General features: G+C 47.5%; 2 protein-coding genes across 2 annotated transcripts; both read right to left on the bottom strand.

Moving 5' to 3' along the window:
- Window positions 1-12,168: 12,168 nt before the first annotated feature.
- C12H17orf98 (chromosome 12 C17orf98 homolog) lies at window positions 12,169-19,747 on the bottom strand. The gene is made up of 3 exons (XM_029573637.1): window positions 19,206-19,747; window positions 14,049-14,148; window positions 12,169-12,440 (listed from the first exon to the last, which is right to left on the bottom strand). Exons 1-3 carry the CDS (start codon window positions 19,455-19,457, stop codon window positions 12,283-12,285), a joined length of 510 nt encoding a protein of 169 aa, XP_029429497.1. The 5' UTR covers window positions 19,458-19,747; the 3' UTR covers window positions 12,169-12,282.
- A 600-nt stretch (window positions 19,748-20,347) lies between these two features.
- Window positions 20,348-22,589, bottom strand: RPL23 (ribosomal protein L23). Its single transcript, XM_029573638.1, has 5 exons — window positions 22,432-22,589; window positions 22,115-22,198; window positions 21,902-22,030; window positions 20,979-21,092; window positions 20,348-20,483 (listed from the first exon to the last, which is right to left on the bottom strand). Exons 1-5 carry the CDS (start codon window positions 22,442-22,444, stop codon window positions 20,401-20,403), a joined length of 423 nt encoding a protein of 140 aa, XP_029429498.1. The 5' UTR covers window positions 22,445-22,589; the 3' UTR covers window positions 20,348-20,400.
- Between the last annotated feature and the right edge of the window lie 1,047 nt (window positions 22,590-23,636).

Here is a 23,636-nt window from a genome sequence, read left to right as displayed (position 1 = left end):
CATAGAGATAACAGACGCGATGGAGCATATGAAAGCCCATGCGTCTGCAGAGCCGGCGCCTCTAGAATCAGGCATAAGAGCTCTAGGCCTCTGCTCTGCATGCCACCTCAGAGCCACAAAGAGCGAGGAAGCAGACTCCCTATGTGCCCAATGTGAGGAGGCCCTGGGAGTTCCAGGCCAGGGCCGGTCCCAGCCCAGCGTAATTGCTAGTTCCTCAGGGAACATCCCGGACCTAGCAGGCTGCGGTGAGCAGCCAGGGAACCCTAGAGACCTGGTGCCCCTAAGGCTAGAACCTGCTTCGCTCTCATGGGTGGAATTATTCAAGGGGATTCACGCCTTTGTCAAGATGTAGTCTGATCCCCGAACGGACCCATACGTACCGGATGACCCTACCCCTGGACCCTCAAGACCTAGGCACGGCCACCCGGAAGCCCCACTTATGGGGATTCAGATTGCTCTGTGGAAGAAGAAGAGCTCCCCGAGGAGGGAGAACTTCCCTCGGGGATAGAGCCGTATCGAACCATGAGACGCTTCTTTCTTAAGGAGGATCTCCCAGACCTGGTCTCCCAATGCCTGTCTGAGCTGGCTATCCCGGGCCACGGCACCCCAGGGGAACCTAGGATGAACCCCCTGCTGAAAGGCCTTCGGCAAACGGCCCACCACTTTCCCCTCCTACAAGCAGCACAGCAGCTAATTGATCTCGAGTGGAATGCGCTGGAGGCCTCATTCAAAGGGGGTCGGGCCTTGTCTGGCATGTACCCCCTGGACCCGGCAACCAAGGAGCTGCTGGCGTGCCCTAAGGTAGACGCCATAGTTTGCGCAATTGTGAAGCGCACCACCATTCCGGTGGAAGGAGGGGCGGCCCTCAAGGATGCGCATGGACGCCATTCTGAAACAGGCCTTTGAGGTGGCAGCCATGTCCCTGCAAATTGCGACCTGCTGCACCGTGGTGACGCGTTCCTGTTTGTCACAAGCCAGGAGCAACACCCCGGGAGAAGAAATGGAATCAGCCCTCTCGTTCCTCACTGACGCTGCCTCCGACCTAGTCCGTACGGCAGCCAATGGAGTGTCATCCTCAGTGGCAGCCAGGAGACAGCTTTGGCTACGAAATTGGTCAGCCGACTCCTCCTCCAAGACGCACCTTACAAGATTGCCCTTTAAGGGATCCCTCCTATTCGGCAGTGACCTCGAGAAACTGGCTAACAAATGGGGCGCCTCTCCAATGCCCCGTCTACCAGAAGACAAGTCAAGGAGGAACCAGCGCCCTTTTCCTAGGCCATCCAGAGGTAGAAGCTCTCAACGCTTCAACCCTTACAGGACTCGCTATCAAGCACCTCGTTCTCAGACCAGGAACCAGTTCTTTCGGACCAGGCACAGCAAGCGGGGAACCGGCTCGGGTTCGGGTCCCGGCCGCACCCCACAATGAGAATCAGCCGACCCATCTGGGGGAAGAAGCCATAGGGGGCAGGCTAACCCTATTCTACCGCAGGTGGGACGAGATTACTTCGGACCAGTGGGTCCTCGCCATTATCCGGGAAGGGTATTACCTGGACTTCCTCTACCTCCCTCCGGACAAGTTTGTGGAATCTCCTTGTCCGCCGCTCAAGAGGGCGGCGCTGGAAGCTACCTTGGGAAGGCTCCTGTCCCTAAAAGCCATAATCCCAGTGCCTGCATGGGAGATAAATTCTGGGCATTACTCCATTTATTTCATCGTGCCCAAGAAGGGGGGCACCTTCAGATCCGTCCTGGACCTCAAGTCAGTCAACCGGCACTTAAGGGTCCCAGGATTTCGCATGGAAACTCTGTGGTCAGTCCGAAGTGCCATTCAGCCAGGGGAGTATCTCACATCCCTGGATCTGTCAGAAGCTTACTTGCATATCCCAATTCATCGGGATCATCAGCGCTACTTACGCTTCAAAGTCCTGGGACAACACTTTCAGTTCCGGGCTCTACCCTTCGGGTTAGCCACCGCGCCATGGACCTTTACCAAGGTAATAGTAGTAGTGGCGGCGTCACTCAGGAAGGAAGGAATCCTCGTCCATCCCTACCTAGACGATTGGCTGATCAGGGCAAAGTCACCGGAGGAGAGCCACCGGGCAACCAACAAAGTTATATCTCTTCTGGAAAGCCTAGGATGGGTAGTCAACACAAACAAGAGTTCCCTACAGCCTTCGCAGTCGCTGGAATACCTCGGAGTCCAATTCGACACCCAGGGAGACAAAGTCAGCCTGACCTCCAAGAGGAAATTAAGACTCCAGAATCGTTTGCAGACTTTGCTGAGTGCCACCCGGCCCACAGCTTGGGATTACCTACAGGTCCTCCACTCTGGAAGTAGTACCATGGGTGCGGGCTCATATGAGACCGTTACAACGCGCCCTTCTATCTCGGTGGAGCCCACGATTACGGAACTACACCGTGCATCTACCTCTACCGGCCAGACTATGGCATCAGTTACGGTGGTGGCTGCAGCCCGGCCACATGAGCCGGGGGTAAAAAATGTCCTCCCCAACCTGGACCCTGCTCACCTCAGATTTATTTATTTATTTATAGGATTTATATACCGGATGTTCCTGTATAATATACATATCACCCCGGTTTACAAGGAACATGAACTATCGCCTCATTAGCGTTTTACATTGAACAGATTAAACAATTAACAAATTAGTAGATATTTGCTGAACAGTTAACAAGAAACATGCAAGGCGCAAGGAGGAAACTTAGTGGAGCTTACAGTGAACCGAAAAACATGATTATATGATTATATACATTTCAATAGTGATCTCTTCGGGAACTTGTATGCCTGGGACTGGGGAAAGAGCAACTAAGCTGAAATTGTCATTCTTCCTGCTCTTAGCTCTCAGGGAATGCTTGTGTGAACAACCAAGTCTTAAGTTTCTTTTTGAATGTAGTATGACAAGGTTCAAGGCGAAGGTCTGGAGGTAGCGAGTTCCAGAGTGAAGGGCCCGCTGTGGATAATGTGCGTTTCCTCAGGGAGGATTTCGCCGGTTGGGTGATTAGCCTGTTCTGGTACGCACTTCTAGTCGGTTTCTTGGAGGTGTGTAGCTGAAGTTGAAAAGTTAAGTTGAGAGGAGAGATGTTATATAAGGCCTTGTGTATCATCATTATGGATTTGAACTGAATCCTGTATTTAATCGGTAGCCAGTGTAGATGCTGGAGGATTGGGGTGATATGATCCCTTTTTTTGGCGTTTGAGAGAATTCTTGCCGAGGCATTCAGGACCATCTGAAGTGGTTTGGTGGTGCAAGCTGGAAGGCCTAGAAGGAGAGAGTTACAGTAGTCCAGTTTCGGGAGTATGATGGCTTGTAGGACCATGCGGAAGTCTCTGTAGAGAAGAAGTGGCTTTAGTTTCTTTAAAGTTTGTAGTTTAAAGAAACATTCTTTTGTTGTGTTATTTACGAATTTGTTGAGGCTGAATCCGCTGTCTAGGATGACCCCCAGGTCTCTTACTTGATGCGATGTGGAGTGCACGGAGGTATCCGGAAGTTGGCTAGCGATAGGAGGTGTGGGTGGGACGTAATTTTCAGGAGCTATAAGGAGGATTTCGGTTTTGTTTGTGTTTAAAACCAGGTTGAGGCTGGCGAGTAGGTTGTTGATAGCTGAAAGGCATTTATTCCAGTATGACATGGCTTTGTGTAGAGAGTCTGCTATAGGGATGAGAATTTGTATGTCATCCGCGTATAGAAAGTGTATTAGCTTGAGGTTGGTAAGTAAGTGACAGAGCGGGAGAAGATATATATTGAAAAGAGTCGGAGAGAGGGATGATCCTTGCGGTACCCCCCTCTTGGATTCAATGGAGTGAGACTCTTTGTTATTTATCTTGACCTTGTAAGATCTGTTCTTCAAAAACGATTTGAACCAGTTGAAGGCTGCTCCTGTGATGCCAATGTCAGTTAGGCGCTGCAGGAGGCACGGGTGGTTTATGGTGTCAAACGCTGAGGAGAGATCCAGAAGTGCGAGGAGGCAAGGTTGGCCTTTTTCCAGATTAATGATAATAGTGTCTGATAGTGAGGCTAATAGCGATTCGGTGTTCCTGGTCTTACGGAAACCAAATTGGTTTGTGGTGAGGATGTTGTTTTCGTCAAGGAATTCTGTGAGTTGTCTGTTAAAAACTTTCTCCATAATTTTGGCTATCATGGGAAGGTTTGCTATGGGTCTGAAGTTAGCTGGGTCTGAGGTGGGAAGGTTGGGTTTTTTGAGGAGCGGTTTGAGCATGGCCAACTTGAGTTGGTTAGGGACTTGGCCTTGGGTGAGAGAGCAGTTAATGATGTCTGCAACAGGTTTGGCGATGATGTTAGTGATCAAACTCAGCATGTTTGAAGGAATGTGATCTGACGGATGAGAGGATGGTTTTATCTTCTTAAGGATGTTTTCTATTTCTAATGTGGACGTGGGCTCAAAGGTGTCGAGCACTGCTGGGGTTGTGTTGGGTTGCTGAACGGTTGAGTGCGATGATTGTTGAACGGTTGAGTGCGATGATTGAGAGCTGTGGTTGATTGAGTAATTTGGATGCGGAGATGGTCCCTTGAGGGGGGCTAGGAGTGAGGTGATTTTATTGTCAAAGAAGTCTGCCAGTTCGTTAGCTTTGTTGAGAGCTTGTTCATCTGGAATGGTGGGCGCGGGTGGTTTAGTGAGGGTTGATACATAAGAGAAAAGGGCTCTTGAAACAAAAATGAAGTGGTGTATTTTTTTGGAGAAGAATTCTTTCTTGGTTTTGTTGATGTCGTTTCTATGTGAGTTGAGGCACGATTTGTAGATGAGGAGGTTTGTTGTAGATGGGTTTTTTCGCCATTTGTGGTCCTTGCATCTAAGCTCATGTTTACGTGCTTTTAGCTCCGGAGTGAACCAAGGTTTCCTGTTGTTTTTGTCTGGATTAATAGATTTTGTCGTCATGGGGCACACTTGATCTGCAACCTTGTTGGTGATGTTGATCCATGATGATGTTGCTGAATTGGCGTCGGAGAGGTCCAGATGCACTAATTCCTTGGCCAGGTGGTGTTCGCTGAGTCGGTCTCCTGAGCACTGTTTCCTGACGGATATAGTTATTGATTGTGTTGATTGAGGAGGAAGCTCCTTGATCTTTAACACCGATGAGATGATTCGGTGGTCTGTCCACGGTACCGGAAGGCAAGTTGGGATAGTGTGGGTTGAAATTCCATCGTTTATGAAGATAAGGTCTAACGTATGACGTGCTTTGTGGGTTGGTTCTTTCACAATTTGTCTGAAACCCATATTGCTGAGAGAGGAGAGAAGAGTTTTGCAGTTGGTAGAATGAGGTTGGACATCCACGTGAAAGTTAAAGTCTCCCATCAGGATGGCTGGTTTTCCGGAGTTCAGGTGTTTTGCTGTTAGTTCTATGATTGTGGATGGGTCTGCTTCCAGTATTCCGGGAGGGGCATAAATTAATCCGATCGCCAGATGTTTTGAGTTGAATAGCGCAAATTCGATATTTGATAGGTTATTAGAGGCCTGCAATGTCAGACCTAGCGCTTTTTTGGCTGCGAGGAGAAGGCCACCTCCTCTTTTTTTGGGTCTGGGTATAGAGAGGAGATCGTAGGCCTGGATGGGAAGCTGATTTATTAGAGCAGTGTCGGTGGGTTTTAACCAGGTTTCTGTGATGGCACAGATGTCAAGTTTTGCATCGGATAGGAAGTCATTGAGTATATGAGTTTTCTTGGAGATGGATTGTGCGTTAACAAGAGTGCCAGCCTGAGCGCTGGGGAGCACACTGCGAAGAACTAACCGCCCAAGGGCGGTGGAACAGAGAAGAGTCGGGGTGGAACATCAACCGACTACAGGCACGGGCAGTCAGGTTAGCATGCCTACGATTTGCCCACAGACTTCGTAACAGAGCAGTCAGAGTGATGTCGGACAATGCCACCACGGTGGCATACATCAACCGACAGGGCGGAACCAGAAGCCGACAGGTATCCTTAGAATTAGCCCCCCTGATGGCTTGGGCGGAAGCAAATCTCCAGGACATCTCCGCCGTCCACATCGCCGGGAAGGACAACACCACGGCAGACTTCCTCAGCAGAGAAAGCCTAAACCCGGGGGAAAGGCAGCTGTCATCCACGACCTTCCAGATGATCACGGATCAGTGGGGGACGCCGGGCATGGACCTACTAGCGGACAGGTCCAACGCTCAAGTACCAGATATTTCAGTCGCAGGCGAGATCCTCTATCCCAGGGGATCGACGCCCTGGTACAGCCATGGCCTCAGGAGATCCTGCTATATGCCTTTCCCCCAGGGCCCCTGCTGGGTGCCATTATACACAAGATTCAGCGGCACAGAGGCCTAGTTCTTCTGGTGGCCCCGGACTGGCCAAGAAGACCCTGGTACGCAGACATGAGAAGACTACTGGCAGGGGATCCTTTACCCCTGCCTCCTCACAGGGACCTGCTGCGGCAAGGTGCCATCCTCCACGAGAATCCAGCTTAATTCTCTCTTACGGTCTGGCCATTGAGAGGGCTAGACTGAAGAAAAGGGGATACTCGGGGCCGGTAATAGATACACTCCTCCGTGCACGCAAGTTCTCCACATCACTAACTTAAATAAGGATCTGGAGAGTATTTGAAGCCTGGTGCGAAACTCGCAGCACCAATCCACATGCCGCTAAAATCCCCATCATTTTGGATTTCCTGCAAGACGGGCTCCAGAAGGGTCTGTCCCTCAATTCAATCAAGGTTCAGGTGGCAGCGCTATCCTGCTACGGCCCCAGGAGTGACGGCAACAGCATTGCCACACACCCAGACGTTTCACGTTTCCTGAAAGGAGTCAAAAACATTCGCCCGCCACTGAAGTGGCCAGTGCCCCTGTAGAACCTCAACCTAGTTTTGGAATTCCTAGCGGGACCTGCCTTCAGACCCCTCCGAGGCCTGTCCCTCCGTTTGTTAACCTTGAAGATGGTGTTCTTGCTGTGTGTTCAGCACGCCGCATCTCAGAGCTACAAGCACTGTCCTGCCGCGATCCGTTTCTCAGGATCACCCCAGGGGCTATCCATCTTCGCACGGTTCCTTCTTTCTTACCCAAAGTAGTCTCGCACTTCCACCTCAACATAACCATATCCTTGCCAACCACGGAAGGTTTGAAGAAGTCGGAAGAAGGTCGAATACTGCGCCATCTTGACATCGGCAGGCTGCTGTCCAGATACCTGGAAATGTCGGAAGCAGTACGAAAGACGGACCACCTGTTCGTCCTTCACAGCGGGAAGAGGCAAGGTGAAGCGGCCTCACGGGCGACTATTGCTCGCTGGATCAAAGAAGTTATCAAGGCGGCCTACGTAGAAGCAGGGAAACCACCACCTCTACGGGTCAAGGTTCACTCTACCAGAGCGCAAGCGGCCTCCTGGGCAGAAACTAGGATGCTGTCGCCTGCGGAGATATGCAGAGCGGCAACGTGGTCCTCCCTCCATACCTTCTCCAGATTTTACCGTCTGGATGTCCAGACCAGGGAGGACACAGCATTTGCAAGGGCAATCCTAAACGGACCTCGGGCAGCCTCCCACCCACTCCGGGAGTAGCTTTTGTACATCCCATTTGTAATGAGTCCATCTGCTACAAGCTAGGAAATGGAGAGATTACTTACCTGATAATCTCGTTTTCCTTAGTGTATGCAGATGGACTCAGCATCCCGCCCGGCTGCCGATATACAGGGGGATTCACCGATTCAAGGTAAGCCATGTTATTATTACATAGGGCATCCACCCTGCCGGGTGTCGACGCCTTCCGGTTGAGAACACTGGCAGTCTCCAGGTACTGTCAAATCGATCAGGTTAATCATGTTAAGTGATCAATCGGTCAGTCATACATATATCCAGAAAGCTTTTGCAAGGAAGATTACTGAGCGTCTGCACTTCCTGCAGGGGTATATGTACAACGTGCTGACGTCAGATCCGTCTCCAACTGCTAGCATGAGCACACTATACCCATTTGTAATGAGTCCATCTGCATACTGTTACGGCTATGGCTGCTGTGCAACCGCCTCACCACCAGGGGTCCCTCTAGAGCTGGATCTCCTGACAGGCCCAGTCCATCTCCCTTCTCCTCTCTATGTTCTGGGCTGTCCCTTATAACCCTGCCTGACAGTTCCCTCAGGGCTTCGGCATCGAGCTCGCCTGGGCTTCCTGCTCTAGCCTTCCTTGCTTGCTGTGCATTTGGTCCCTGGACCTTCCCTTGCCTTGCGTGGCCTTCGGGCCTTATTCCTTGCCTTGCCTTGCGCGGCCTTCGGGCCTTATTCCTTGCCTTGCCTTGCGTGGCCTTCGGGCCTTATTCCTTGCCTTGCCTTGCGCGGCCTTCGGGCCTTATTCCTTGCCTTGCCTTGCCTTGCGTGGCCTTCGGGCCTTATTCCTTGCCTTGCCTTGCGTGGCCTTTGGGCCTTATTCCTTTCCTTGCCTTGCCTTGCCTTGCGTGGCCTTCGGGCCTTATTCCTTGCCTTGCCTTGCCTTGCGTGGCCTACAGGCCTTCTGTGTGTGTGTGGCCTACGGGCCTTCTGATCTGCCTTGCCCTGCTTACTGTGTGTGGCCTACGGGCCTTCTGTGTGTGTGTGGCCTACGGGCCTTCTGACCTGCCTTGCCCTGCTTACTGAGTGTGGCCTACGGGCCTTCTGTGTGTGTGTGGCCTACGGGCCTTCTGACCTGCCTTGCCCTGCTTACGGTGTGTGGCCTACGGGCCTTCTGTGTGGGTGTGTGGCCTACGGGCCTTCTGACCTGCCTTGCCCTGACCCAGCCTGGACCCAGACACTGCTACTTGCTGCCTGCCCTGACCCAGCCTGGACCCAGACACTGCTACTTGCCGCCTGCCCTGACCCAGCCTGGACCCAGACACTGTTACTTGCCGCCTGCCCTGACCCAGCCTGGACCCAGACACTGTTTATAGCCTTTCCTGTCTCTCTCCACCTGGAGCCACCCTGCTGGGTGGTGTTCACGACTCCTGACCGGAGCCCAAGCGTAACACATACACTAAGGAAAATGAGATTATCAGGTAAGTAATCTCTCCATTAAAGAGCTAAGCGACCGACTCGTACAGCTGGCCATATTCTAGACATCATAGATCATTGGACCAAAATGTTTCTAAATCACATTTAAGGAAATATATATGGTCATAACACTGTTTTCTATAATATAAAATACTAGAAAAAAGAGCTCAGAGTTGCTGTTTGAAGCAAACTATTAAAAGAGTATGCACTCAAAAAATCCAGAAATGCTTGCTAGTAAGCTGAACGTCGCTTATGATATCGCACATGCTGTAGATAGTAACAGAAGTAGATGTATTCTGTGAATCTTGGACTTCTGTACCACAAAGCACTTGTAAAATGATTACACGCAAATTAGAAAGAAAATGGAGAAAGACTAAGATGTTATGATTAAGAATCAGTATGCCCAACAGTTGTGGTTATATAAAAAGCAATGTAATAAAGCAAAATTTGGTACTTGCTGGGACAGAAAAAATCATTATAGACCAGCAGAACATTTTTATGTGATGAAACACTTTACTACAAATGAGGTTGAGAATGGTGGGCATTTTCTTAGTTGTGAAGCACTCAAGTGCATATTTCCAGGTAAGGTTGTTCGAATTCAAAATCAATTGGTGGCTGTTGTAAAAAATGGATTCACTATTTGATTTAGGGGCAGAATGTGCAGTTCTGTGGACAGAATTTCAAAGGGTTTCATTAACTGAGTTGACATCTATGCTCTTATGAGTTCTAGTGCCAAGCTCCCGCACACGTTAGCCAATCATCCCCTAATAGGCCCCTTGAGGAAAATGTGGACACACCTTACTAAATCTTTGGGAATCCCTAGACAATGCATTTGTTTCACCCCCATCAGGGGTAATTTAGACTTCTCTCCAGGGCCCACGACTACGTATTTTAAGACTTGGGAACGTAAGGGGGTATTGTATCTGGGTCATGCATTAGACGAGGAGGGACATCTTCTATCTTTTATTCGCTTGCAAGAATTGTACGGGTTGCCAGGGACACACCTGTTTGGTTATTTCCAGCTTGGCCATTACCTCAAAGGCCTGGGTCCCCCTGCCCAACATTTGGCAGTGTTTAAAGCTTTGGATGGGATGTTTCACTTTGACCACACAAATGAACCATCTCTCTCAATTTATTATAAGAGGCTGGCACGTGGTACTCACATGGAGTTATGTCAAAATTCTGTAGATCGCTAGAACGTTTTTGCTTACTTCCCACATTTTCTCTTATAGTTTAAGGAGTATACTGCCTCTTACTGGTAATATGTACTTCAGAGAGATGCATTTAAAATTTTTGCGTAGGGCATATCTAACTCCTCAGATTGCGCATAAAGCAGGTATAGCCAACACTGATAAATGTGTGCGCTGCCAGATGCGGTTGGGGACCATGGCCCATGTCTTTTGGGAATGTCCCAAATTAGCCAATTACTGGGGAAGTATTGCTGGTTATTTAGGAAAGTTGGTGGGGGTGTGTTTACCGATGTCACCATACCTCTGGCTATTCCATTGTATTACGCGACACCTAGTGGTGAATCCAGGGCCGAGGATGTTGCTTCAAAAAGCTGGATTGGTAGGGAAGAAGATTATTCTCCTTCATTGGCGGGACAAAGAGCCACCCTCTTTTTGGATGTGGAGGATTCATTTTCACAAACTAATGCAGATGGACGCCTTCTATGCTCACTCTTCACTCAAACGACGGACGACTTTTCTGCTTACCTGGGACCTGTACCTACAGTCTTTGCCCCATAGAGCCAGTAGTCTGGCTCTCAATGATTGACTGTGTATACTTGGGAAATGTCTGGACAATGTTGATTTGGGAATTAGTCTCTGGAGGGGGAGAAGGGGAGGGGAGGGGGAATAGATGAGATCATTCTTGGTTCAATGTGAAAGGAGTGTAAAGTTACTAGTCTACATGTGGTGTAATCTTGCCTTGTTTTCATATTCTGATGTTGTTCTGATGGCTTGACCATGTTATCATTTATGAGAATTCACTCAAAAATATATTGAACATGAAAAAAACCAAAAAACATGTAAGGGGGCACATGGATTTAAACTACAAACCTTTTGCTTGGTAGTCAAATACGTTAACCCTGTCATGCCCCCTTCTATAATGGGAAGGTGAAGGTGGTTTCATACTACATATCCAATGAGGTGCAGATGGGAACCCAGCCAATGGTATTTCATAGTTGGAGTAAGTGTAGACCCACCAATCAGTAATCCATTCCTGAAATACATGCAAATTAAACATTCCACCATGCATGGAAATTTTATATAAAATGTCAGATAATTTTATTGAATAAGAAAAAAGCTGAAGGGGCACACGGCTTTCACATATCTGTAATCAAATGCTCTACCCTCAGAAACAGTGGGCAATGAAGGAGCAAATCCTGCTGGAGCACAGGTAGACCAAGTGCAAGCTTGCAGACGATATGCTGCAAGTCCAGGCTTAGTAACGCTGCTTCACACTTGGCTCTGCAGATTTGCTGAGTGAAAACTAAATACCCTTCACAGGACTACAGAAAATCCTCACCATAAAAATTTAAGCAGGCATAGACATCTCCAGTTCTTGAGTGACCAAACAAATCAGGTTTTCATTATATCCACAATTAATATACATGACATATCTAAATACAATGCATGCAAATATAACCCATGAATATTCATTATAGATATCCTAAAAGCCAGACCTAGTTTTGGTACTCAAGGACAAGCCTTACTGACCCTGGCTTCAATTATTCAGCTGTTTCACAGTGAACATGGCCACACTTTGGCACTAAAATAGGGAATTACTGCAGTTTTTCTTCCAGCCCAACCCAACCCAAGAAGCAACAGACCACAGGAAAAAAAACAAGATGCATTTATTTACTAAGGAGAAATACAAAAGCAAACAAATATATTTATTTATTTAAATTCTTTTAATATACCGATGCTCAAGACGAGTCTTATTGTACTGGTTTACAGTAGAACCAGGGGAAAACCATTTAACTACATGAAAGTTACAATGAACAGGGAGAACAATTCAGGATATTTAAGCGAGAGAGAAAAAAGTTTAACACAACATACCTAAAAGTAATGCAGCATAGTACAAATCAATTGATTAGAATGGAGAGCTCAATTAACATTTAATATAAATAAGTAATTTGAACATTACAGAAAATGAAGTTCTGGCTTACATCAGATGCACTCAAGTTTATTTTGCCTTTCATGGAGCTGTTCAAGATTACCCCTTACAGTCTTCTGTGAGGTGATCAGCCTAGATCTGGACAGCCACATGCTTCATTCTGATCCTCAGTACAGGGAGAAGGGTGTAGCCACTCCAAACACAGAGGGCCAGTGGCGCAGTTGTGGGATAGTCCGCCGGTACCCAAAGCGTCCATTGTAGCCATTGATGGGTTGTATTTCAGACATAAAAAGGTTGTGTCCATAAACTTCTCCAGGTGAATGGCCTGTGTAGAAACGAAATACTGAATGCCCCTGTCCATCCACTGAGACTGCTTTGCCATTATCACTCCTAGAAGGGGAACCTTGTGGATTGGCTTTACAGCATCTACAGCTGCAGTCTGCTCACGTTAAACCAGGGTTAGGCAACTCTGCTCTTCAAGTGCCAGCAACAGGTCTGGTTTTCTGATTTATCATGAGATAGTTACATACTCTGGAGGTAGTACATACAAATATGCTGGCCAGTTTGTAGCACTCAAGAACTAGAGTTGGCTATCTCTGAATAGGAAGGCTAGTGTTGTAACTATCACATTATTCAATAAGCATTACTAACTAAGGAAAGAAAAACCTATCATCAAATGATATGAAGGAAAGGTGGAACTCTAGCAAAAACCCAAATTTGGAACAAGATCTAGAGTTAGGATTAAACAGTCAGCCAGTGGAAGAAAATTAACCTCTAGGCCAGGGGCAGGCAATTCTAGTCTTTGAGGGCCGCCAGGTATTCAGGATATCCCTAATGAATTTGCATGAGAGAAGGGCTCGCACATTGCCCTACAAATGTCTCATACGTATTCAATAGCCTAGAAGCACCAGAATTGCCTACAAGACAGGTACTGCCAGTCTCCAATCACCACAAACAGCTCTGGTACACACCACATTCAAAATGAATATGCATTAAATATTTGCAAACAGTGGAGGCAGTACATGTAATCTCTTTCATGCATATTCATTATGAATAGTCCAAAAACCAGACCTGGACCTAGCACTCCAGTGCCTACCTCTGCTGTAGTCCAGTGTTCCCAACCAGCTCCTGGAGGCGCACCTAACCAGTCAGATTTTCAGGATTGCCACAATGAATATGCATAAGGGAAATTTGCATACCCCATGTCCCAATGCATATTCATTATGGATATATTAAAAACCCAGCTGCTTAGGTGTGCCTCCAGAAGAGGTTGTAGTCTACAGCTTACGTTTGGGGTCATTGTTAGCTATGAAATAAAGGATATAGGTTTGTTTGCTTTTGGCCCACAGCTTCCTCCTACTCCTTTGTAGGTTCAGCTTGGGCAGCATGAACCTTCAAATTCACACCCATTATGGGCCTTGGCTGTCGGCCACACATCACAATTCCTAAATCCAGCCACTAGCTATCACCCCTTAACAATGAACAACTCCCCTGCTCCTGAGGCTGCCAGCATTGCCTTTATCACATCTTCAACCCACAAATGGAGGGGATGACCCAGCTCGGCCAGCTGGCTGGCCTTTATTAATAAAGATAAAATTAGCACACGCAAGCAATACAAGGAGGTTTTGGAAATGTGCTCTCTACAAAGAAAAGAAGTTTTTGTTCTGGCTCAGTCAGGTAACAGGAAGCAAGAGCACTGCTAAGGGTTGGACGGGGCTGCTTATTCCAGCACAATGTGGCCCTCGGGCCTGCCCTTCACAGGCACTCTCAGCAGGACAAGTTGATGGCTAGTTCCATTTGGTTACTACTTCACCACACAAACAAATGGCAAGTCACATTTTTCCTCAAGCCCAAGAAGTTCTTATTAATAAGGAAGAAAACCCTGACCTATTCAAATGGACTTTCAGCCCAGTAGGTCAGAGAGGGATGTTACCTGCACCTTTCCAGTTCCTCCTGTTCAGATACTTTTGAGGCTCCCCAAATATATAAAAGTAATCCTCCATCCAGCCCCCAACAGAGGAACCACCCTGGTCCTGTAGCAAGAAGGGGGGAAAAATAGCAAAATCTCAGTCACTTCCACCTTCTTTTAGCACAAGGAGCCATTTCCACAATAGCAGCAAGGTCCCCCCTGCTCCAAGGGGGCCACCATTTTTAATCTGCTCCATAGTAGTCCTGACTGTGTCACTGCAGGACTATGTATTGCTTCCATCCCCTCCCACACAGGTTGTTTCCAGTGATGTGTTTCCTCCAGGAAAGGGTTTGCAGACTGCAATTTGATCTTTAGGAACCTGGTGCAAAGGATTACTGTGACAGGGCTGCTTAACAATAGTGGTTATAATGCAATCAAAATGAACAGTCACTGCAATAGAATGTAACAACCTGAAAGAAAAAAAGAAAGGGAGGAAAGACTATGATAGAATAAGGACATTAGGAAAAAAAAATAAAAAGGAGTTTTAAAGGTTAAAGATGTGCACGAGGCATGAACACGGCTTAAGAATTCCACACTGGAACATAAGATATGCCATACTGGGTCAGACCAATGGGCCATCAAGTCCAGGATCCTGTTTCCAACAGTGGCCAATCCAAGTCACAAGTACCCAAACATGATTCAATTATTAGGAATGTAGACAGCCAGATGGCTGGTGGGCATGAGGATCGCCTGGTAACATGACTACCTGGTGTGAAGGTGGCAGACCTCACGAGTCACCTAGATAGGATTTTAGACAGTGCTGGGGAGGAGCCGGCTGTCGTGGTACATGTGGGCACCAACGACATAGGAAAATGTGGGAGGGGAGGTTCTGGAAGCCAAATTTAGACTCTTAGGTAGAAAGCTTAAATCCAGAACCTCCAGGGTAGCATTCTCTGAAATGCTCCCTGTTCCAGAGGCAGGCAGAGCTCCGGAGTCTCAATGCGTGGATGAGACAATGGTGCAAGGAAGAGGGATTCAGTTTTGTTAGGAACTGGGGAACCTTTTGGGGAAGTCTCTTCCGAAGGGATGGGCTCCACCTTAACCAGGGTGGAACCAGACTGCTGGCGCTAACCTTTAAAAAGGAGATTGTTCTAGTTTAAAAGCTGCTCTAAGGGGAAAGCTGACAGTTGCTCAGCAGCACATGGTTCGGAGAGAGGTATCTTCAAAGGATACTAATGATGCATTATAATTAGGGCATCCCGACAGTGAGGTTCCATTAATAAGAAAAGTAGTCAAGTGCCTGTAACTAAAAACTTACCTGAGCTAAAAAATTCTAACTTATCCCTATCAATTAAAAAGCAGAATGAAAATACAAACAAAAACCAAACTTTGAAATGTTTGTATTCTAATGCCAGAAGTCTAAGAAGATGGGAGAATTAGAATGTATAGCCGTGAATGATGAGACTTAATTGGCATCTCAGAGACATGGTGGAAAGAGGATAACCAATGGGGACAGTGCTATACCGGGGTACAAATTATTGGGTGTATTGGGTTCCTCAACTGACACAATTGGGACATCAACTTCCATATCAGTATGGTCTGGAGTCGAACCAGACACCCAGATACTCTAGCAACTGGGAAGGCTTGAGACTGCTCTTGTTCAGGTTTACTACTCAACTGAGTTCCTGAAGCAAGGAGCTCACCCTGTTGGTCACCCATAGACTTTCTTCCTTGGACTTGGCCAGGATCAAGCAGTCATCCAAGTATGGGTGTACCAGGATTCCTCTTTTCAATGCTGCTGCCGCCACCACCACCATAACCTTGGAAAATGTTCTCAGGGAGGTGGCTAAGCCAAAGGCAGTGCCCAAAACAGATAATGGCGAGCCAGTATGGCAAAGTGTAGGAAGCATTGGTGTTCTTGATGGACTGGAATATGTAGGTAGGCCTCAGATAGGTCCAGGAAGGTTAGTTAACATAGAAATGACGGCAGGACACGACCAAACGGCCCATCCAGTCTGCCCAGCAAGCTTTCACACTTTTTTTTCCTCATACTTATGTGTTACTCTTGGCCCTTATTAGTAACTTTTTGGTTCTAGCTACCTTCCACCCCCACCACTGATGTAGAGAGCACTGCTGGAGCTGATTCTAAGTAAAGTATCTAGCTTAATTGGTTAGGGGTAGTAACTGCCGTAAAAAGCAAGCTACACCCATAATTATTAGTTTACCCAGACTATGTAATTCAGTCCTTGTTGGTTGTTGCCTGAATATAAATCCTCTTTTCATCTTTCCCCCTGCCATTGAAGCAGAGAGCTATGCTGGATATGCATTGAAAGAAGTATCAGACTTATTTGGTTTGGGGGAGTAACCACCACAACAAGCAAGCTACTCCCCGGTTTTTTTGTGAATGCAAATCCTTTTTACCACACTTCCTCTTGCCGTTGAAGCAGAGAGCAATGCTGGAGTCGCATTGACAGTGAGTATTGTTTATTGAATAAGGGTATTAATCACCAGGTAGTAGCTGTCATTCCCGCAAGCTACCCCAATGCCTCTTCTCTTCATTCACATCCTCTAGTCTTTATGGATCCACAGTGTTTACCCCACGCCCCTTTGAAGTCCTTCACAGTTTTCGTCTTCACCACTTCCTCCGGAAGGGCATTCCAGGCATCCACCACCCTCTCCGTGAAGAAATACTTCCTGACATTGGTTCTTCCTCCCTGGAGTTTCAAATTGTGACCCCTGGTTCTGCTGATTTTTTTCCAATTGAAAAGGTTTGTCATTGTCTTTAGATCATTAAAACTTTTCAAGTATCTGAAAGTCTGTATCATATCACCTCTGCTCCTCCTCTCCTCCAGGGTGTACATATTTAGATTCTTCAATCTCTCCTCGTAAGTCATTCGATGAAGACCCTCCACCTTCTTGGTCGCCATTCTCTCTAAAGGCTGTACAGCCATTATCATGGAGCATACAGTTTCTATGCGGAAATTCACTTGTAGGTGACTGTTAACACTTGAGGTCCAGGATGGAGCGAAAGGAAATTTCCTTCTTGGGTACGATGAAATAGATGGAATAACGCCCCGTATTTTCCTGGGGCGTAGGGATTAGGATTACAGCCCTCATTCTAAGAAGCGTTAAAAGAGTAATCTCCTCTGCCTGCTTTTTGTGCTGAGAGTGGCAAGGAGACATCATGAATATGTCTTGAGGAGAGCTACGAAATTCCAGCACATCTTTCTTGTATGACTTCCAATACCCACTTGTCTGAAATTATCTCGACCCACCTCTGATAAAAGAGAGACAGTCAAACCCCTATCTCCTCGTTCCAAATATGGGGTGGTAAAATTTTATTGGGTGGTTCGGGACGACCTTGAACCTGACTCTGTCCCTCTTGGGCTGTCTACTATGAAAGGACAGTTCTTCCAAAGGGCTGAGACCTCTGAAATGTTGAGTTTCTGTAGGAGCAGAAACGTTGAAAGCCCCTGGACCAGCCCCACATAGGCGAGGGGCGCTGCAACTGCTTCCTCTTATCTTCTGGCAGCCGGGGGACTGGAAATTCGCCCCATTTACTGGCCAGATTTTCCAATTTGTTTCCAAATAGGAGTGATCCTTTAAAGGGCAACTTTGTAGTTGGCCTTGAAGGTTGCATCGGCTGATCAATTCTGCAACCATAGCTGTCTTCTCGCCGTTACCACAGCGACTGTTCCTCTGGCTGAAGTATGGAATAAATCAGAGCCTGTGTCTGCTAAAAAGGCTGTGGTGATTTCCACCCCCCCCCCCCCCCCCCCGAGTCATCCACCTCCGGACAGAGAAATAGGCACAAACGTGGTGTGCTGACCAAGCTTAAAGCAGGGCCTAGCCCACCTGGGGGCTGCCACCCCGCTCATAAGCCCACTTCCCTATGGCCCAAAGAGATCGGCAATAACATGGGTACAGTGCACAGAGAAAGGAGACTGGAGGAAGTCTTACCAAAGCCCCTCTTCTCTGAAGTAAAATTTTTTTTTTTTTAACTCACCGGGGCTCAGTACAGAGACCATCTCCGGCTGCAAGGGGGAAAGGGCTTTGGCCATCACAGTCACATTCAGCTCCTTGTACCCACTGCCTTTCAGATGCTTGAGCAGCAAAGTCCACACTGGGTCAGAAATCACCTCAGGAATTCTCAAATGGGGGAGGGACCTTTAGATATCACCGCAGGGCTCAATCTTTTCTCCAATTTAGAAGTAGAATTTCTTCTTCCAAAAGTTACAGCGATCCCCATAGGGAAAGCATGTCTACATCTGCTGGAGATGGAGAAATACTGAAGGGCTGAGGTCACTGCAGGGGTGTATCTAGGGCGGTCAGCTTTGAAACCTGACTCAGTCTCCATCTGCTGGCAGGGAAGCATAAACCCATTGGTCCTGAATCCATCTGGCTACACGCTAGGAAAGCATAACTGGAAAAGCTAAAGAGAAGGGTGACCAAGATGATAAATGGGATGAAACAAGTCTCCTATGAAAAAAGGCTAAAGAGGTTAGGACTTCAGCTTGGAAAAGAGATGGCTGAGGGGGAAGTATGATAGAGGTCTATGAGTGGAATGGAACAAGTAAACATTAATCAGTTGTTTATGCCTCTGAAAAGTATAAAGACCAGAGAACACACAATGAAGTTACTGGGTAATACATTTAAAACTAATGAGAAAATATTTTTGCTCAATGTGTAATTAAGCTCTAGTATTCATTGTCTGAGGATATGGTAGAAGCTAGTGTAGCTGCATTTAAAAAAAAGGTTTGGACAAGTTCCTGAAGGAAAAGTCCATAAATCATTATTAAGGTGGACGTCAGGAACTCCATTGTTTATCCCTAGAATAAGCAGATTAGAATCTATTGACCTTTTGGGGATCCTGCCAGTTACTTGGGACCCAGATTACTCAGACAGCATGATAGGCTTGATACACTTTTGGTCTGACCAGTACAGCAAATCATAAGTTCTAATAGCTTCATTGCTGAAGCCAGGTAGAGTAGTGAAGGCCATTGCTATCCCTGGGAGTAAGAATGAATTTTTTGGGCTCTGCCATGTTCTTGTGACCTGGGCCAGCCACTATCAAAGACAGAATGCTGGACTTGGCCTTTTGTCTGACCCAGCACGGCAATGCTTGTATTCCTGTGGTCCAGTTGCTTCAGAGATCAGCATTTGCACCCCTTTTTCCCTTACCTGGCCAGTTTTCCGGAGCAAGGTCTGCACATTGGGGTTGGCAAAATAAGACGCTGCGTGCTGGTCCCTCTGTGAGTTGTACGGGGGAATGATGGACCAGAGCTTGGGCTGTGCATAATCATATTTCGATTTCTGCTTCTCTGCGGCTATCCCATCAAGTATGAAGTTCTGCTCTAGCCGCTGCAGCCGGACATCTGTTCGTATCGGGAAACAATTCCAGGTGGAGGGCCTGCGAGCCATCCTGCGAGCCATGCTGGGAGGGGAGGGGGTTAAGAAATGAAGATAGGTATGGGGGTGGGTGGGAGGTCTGCAGCCTCTGCATTATTACAATAGCAAGGTGCAACAGAGCAAAGCTGACACCAACCCTCCCCCCAGTAAGAGCAGCAGGAACTGGCAGTGCCCCCCTCCCCCGATCATCAAAGCCTAGGCCCAAATCTCTCTGGGGTTTTTCTAACATAAGCACCATCAACACCTGCCAAATGTGGAATGTAATGGAATTAAAGTTAGATTAAAACTGTTGGGAGATGCTAAATTTTCTCTTCAATGCAAATCCCCCCCCCCCCCCCCCCAGGAGCAAGCATCTTTCAGCAGCTTGCTATGATTCACAGGGCTACAGCCCATAAATCCAACCAGTCTTCTCAGCCAAGCCAAAGAAGCAATCAGTTAGAACCAGTACCTGCTGAGGGGAGTGAATCCCGAGTCCTAGTGTGAGACTCCATGCCCATTTGCCCACTTAGCAGATTGGAAGTTAGTCTAAATGCTACTGTAGATTTCACCCATGCTGGTATACTGTTAATCTTCTTCCTGCCTCACTTTTACTAAAAAGCACTGCAGTGCAGTTCCCTCCACATCTATTTAACTTCTTCATTGCACAAACACCCAGCAGTGCAACTCAAGAACTGGCAACCTCTGCCAGACACCCAAGCAGGCCAGTAGAACCACAGTCTCTGAAGTCATCCAACAGGAAGCAGATTGCCAGTGGCTCAATGGCAGTTGAACCCTAGGATCCTGTGTAATTCAAAACCAAACAACTTGTTTTGAGTTAACCCCTGCATGTCATCTCCCCTATTCCCATGGCAAGCGTGTCCTCCTTCACAGCTCAGATGGACCTCTACGCAGCACAGAAATGAAGGAAAGCAGGATTCTGTAGAACCAACATTTTATTTTAAATTTTTACAAATAGGATGGAAGAGGTTTATGCAATGCTGCCTGCATTGGATGCAATCCTGGGCCATAAGTCCGCACATTCCTTTGCCACTGGACCTGTGATTGCAGAACCTGAGGGAAAGAGTGAAAATTACACTAATGGGAGCACATCTCGCAACATACCAAGCTACAATGCCCACTAACAAGTTAATAGCCTGAAGTATTGGTTAAAGCTACAGCAAGACTGCAGAAAACAGAATGCATATCTAATACATCCTATGATACCCCAGCACCCTACCAAGGTTCTTCCACATTATGCCCACCAATTAACAGGTCCAAAAATCCCACAGAGCCAAAGTCCTTCTAGAACAGTCATAATACCAGTCCAGGGGTATCAGGTACTTGATGTTGGAACTTAAATCAGTCCCTTTAAAAACTGACTAGGCTCAAGTCCCAAAATTTAGTAGCCAAAGTAAGTGGCTATGGGGGCAGAGTTGGGGCATGGGAAAAGTTAAAAACCTAGCACTGACTTTCAGGATACAGTAAACAATGTAGGCACCTAACTCTTGGCAAATGAACTGCAGGTAATTTAGGTACCGAGCATTTTTTAAAAATTGGACCACATACCTTTCATTTCTCCTTTGTTATTCACAATAACCCCGGCGTTGTCCTCAAAATATAAAAATACTCCGTCTTTTCTCCTGTATGACTTCCGCTGCCGAATTACTACCGCTGGATGTACTGTACAGAAAAAAAAGAACATACATCCCAGTTATATCTTCCTTCATATGTAGTTCAGGGCAAGATACTCAGCACTGAATAAAGCGCATTTTCCCTAACACCCCCCCCCCTCATATGAGATTTTTCTTCTGTTTGAAGTTTCTATTCTGCCTTTCTATCAAGACGACCATCCTAAATGGTTAACAGGGTTAAGTTTGACCATGCATAAACATGAAACGAACTCGACCCTTCTGTGAATATTTACAGTATTAAAATAGGAAATAACCAAAGTAAAACCGTTAATAAAATCAAACATACAAACCGGTACCTTATTTAGCTACTAAAAAATATAGTTTAACCCAAGCATGGAGCAGTAGTTCGCCCCTAAAAAAAACTTTGCTGAGCACACCGAGATATAATCAGGACGGCATCTAGATGTGTCTTTCTGCTGTCAAATGATACCGAGCCAGGGAATCTCGTCCCCAGGATCTCAATACACAGAGCGCGGAGGAGCTCACCACATACAGGATGTTTCTTTTCATTATAAAGAAAACGCGTAAAAGATGGGTCCCACCGCAGGGGCCCGTAGACCACCCCACATCCACTCCTAGCATCCGGTGGAAACGGAACCACCCGAGCTCTGCCAGGACTGTAGCACCGCGGATTGAGCTTCACAGCACCCGGAGCTGCAATCTCACCCAAAGGCAGTGCGATCTCTCTACCCTTCCACGACAACTCCCTGGGCCACGGGCGCGGGCCGAGCGAGTGCTTTTCAGAAGGGGAACCGGGAGGGGGAGCGGAGAGCGCCCGGGCAGGCCAGCGGTACTCACCCTTCTTGCGCAGCTCGGGCTTTCCTTTCTTCACGGTGGCCATCACCATGTCCCCCACGCCGGCGGCCGGTAGCCGGTTCAGGCGACCTTTGATGCCCTTCACGGAGATGATGTACAAGTTTTTGGCCCCTGAGAGGAAACAAAGCAGGTGAGAGGGAGAAGCGGCCCCAGACAACGAGAGCAGAGCTCCCCATATCCCGGTAGCCCACTCACCCGTGTTATCAGCGCAGTTAATGACGGCTCCCACCGGCAGACCCAGCGAGATGCGGAACTTGGCACCGGATGAACCGCCGCGTCCTGGGACAGAGAAGAGAGAGAGTGAGAGTCAGACCGGGGTCCTCCAACATGGCGGCCCACCAGCGAAGCTCCGCTCTCTTCAGCGCGGCCGCTCACCCGGCCCTCCCCGCGCTCCACTCGACGCCTCGGCCGTGCTAGCAGGGGCCACGAGCGGCGCTTCCGCCCCGCGCGGCTCCCGCACCGGCGCCGACACGGAGGATGGCGACGGATTCCCGACCCGTTCAGTCCCCCACCTCTCTTGGACATTTTTGGTTCCCGGAAAGAGAAATAGAAACGCAAAGGATATCGGGATATTAGGGGGGGGGGGGGGAGAGAGTGTGCGTGACGAGATCACGTGACGATGTTCGGCTGCGTTTCGTTGTTACGCAGCCATTCTTCCTGTCACGTGGCTCTGGCGGGCGCAGGCTCTTGCTGGATACTTGAGGAGGCGGGGTCTGAATGTAGGGGCTCGCGTCACACTTACATGGGAGCATATGTTGCCTGCTTGTATAACGAGTCATTGTTATGGGTTGTGCTGCAGGGTTCCCCAACATCTGAGATTATGCGGGAGCGCTGCAATAAACATTTTACTAAATGTTAGGCAGCCTCATGCTTTCAGTAATACACTGAGGGTCTCCAACTCTCTTTTGTTCTAAACGACTATTTATATATTTTCTCACATCAGTATTGATTTGATGCCTAATGATCCATATCTCCTGTACCTGAAATGTAGCGTGGAATATGTTGCCAGAGGGTGTGGTGAAAGTAGTTAGCATTGCTGCGTTCAGATAAGTTTCTGAAGAAAATGTCCGTAAACCATTATTAGTTATGTATGAAGGAGTTCAATTTTATGGACAATCGTTACCGTGTTCTGGAGATATTAAACTCTCTGGATGGAGCTTAGTGTGCGACTACACAGGAGAAGGATACCTAGGGTGCTCAGGAGTGGGTCGCCTAAAGAAAGGAACCGGTAATATTGTCTCTTTAGATTGGCCAATTAGAACTGAAGGATCTCCTTGGCAAGATACATGGGGATTTGGAATCGACGGAACAGGAGGAGATCCCATTGAAGGAGTTCGATTCCATGAACCCCTGAAGACTGCACAGCTGTGACGCCTCTCGTCTCATCATGCTGCAGTGAAACGCACAGCCATCTTGATTTACTAACATTTGCAACGCAAACGGAACCTAATACGTAATGACGTACTTACGCACTAACGTTTAGTGAACGTGACTCCATTTTGGATTCATATTTTGTATTGTATTAATACGAACGCCGTCGCAAATGTCTAACCCGTCAATTAAATGACGAAACAATAGTCTGATCATAAGCTACACCTACTAGAAACCACGCTAGCTATTGCTTGTTCAGCAGTTTGTAAAATGTTTGTTCAGCAAAACCAGAACGCATGTGTGAAAGATAAGAACTGTAAAGTGTATAAAGGTTTGCTCCGAAGGG

This window comes from Rhinatrema bivittatum, chromosome 12, assembly GCF_901001135.1.
Source record: "Rhinatrema bivittatum chromosome 12, aRhiBiv1.1, whole genome shotgun sequence".
Classification (NCBI taxonomy): Eukaryota; Metazoa; Chordata; class Amphibia; order Gymnophiona; family Rhinatrematidae; genus Rhinatrema; species Rhinatrema bivittatum.
This window is presented reverse-complemented; position numbering and strand designations above follow the sequence as displayed.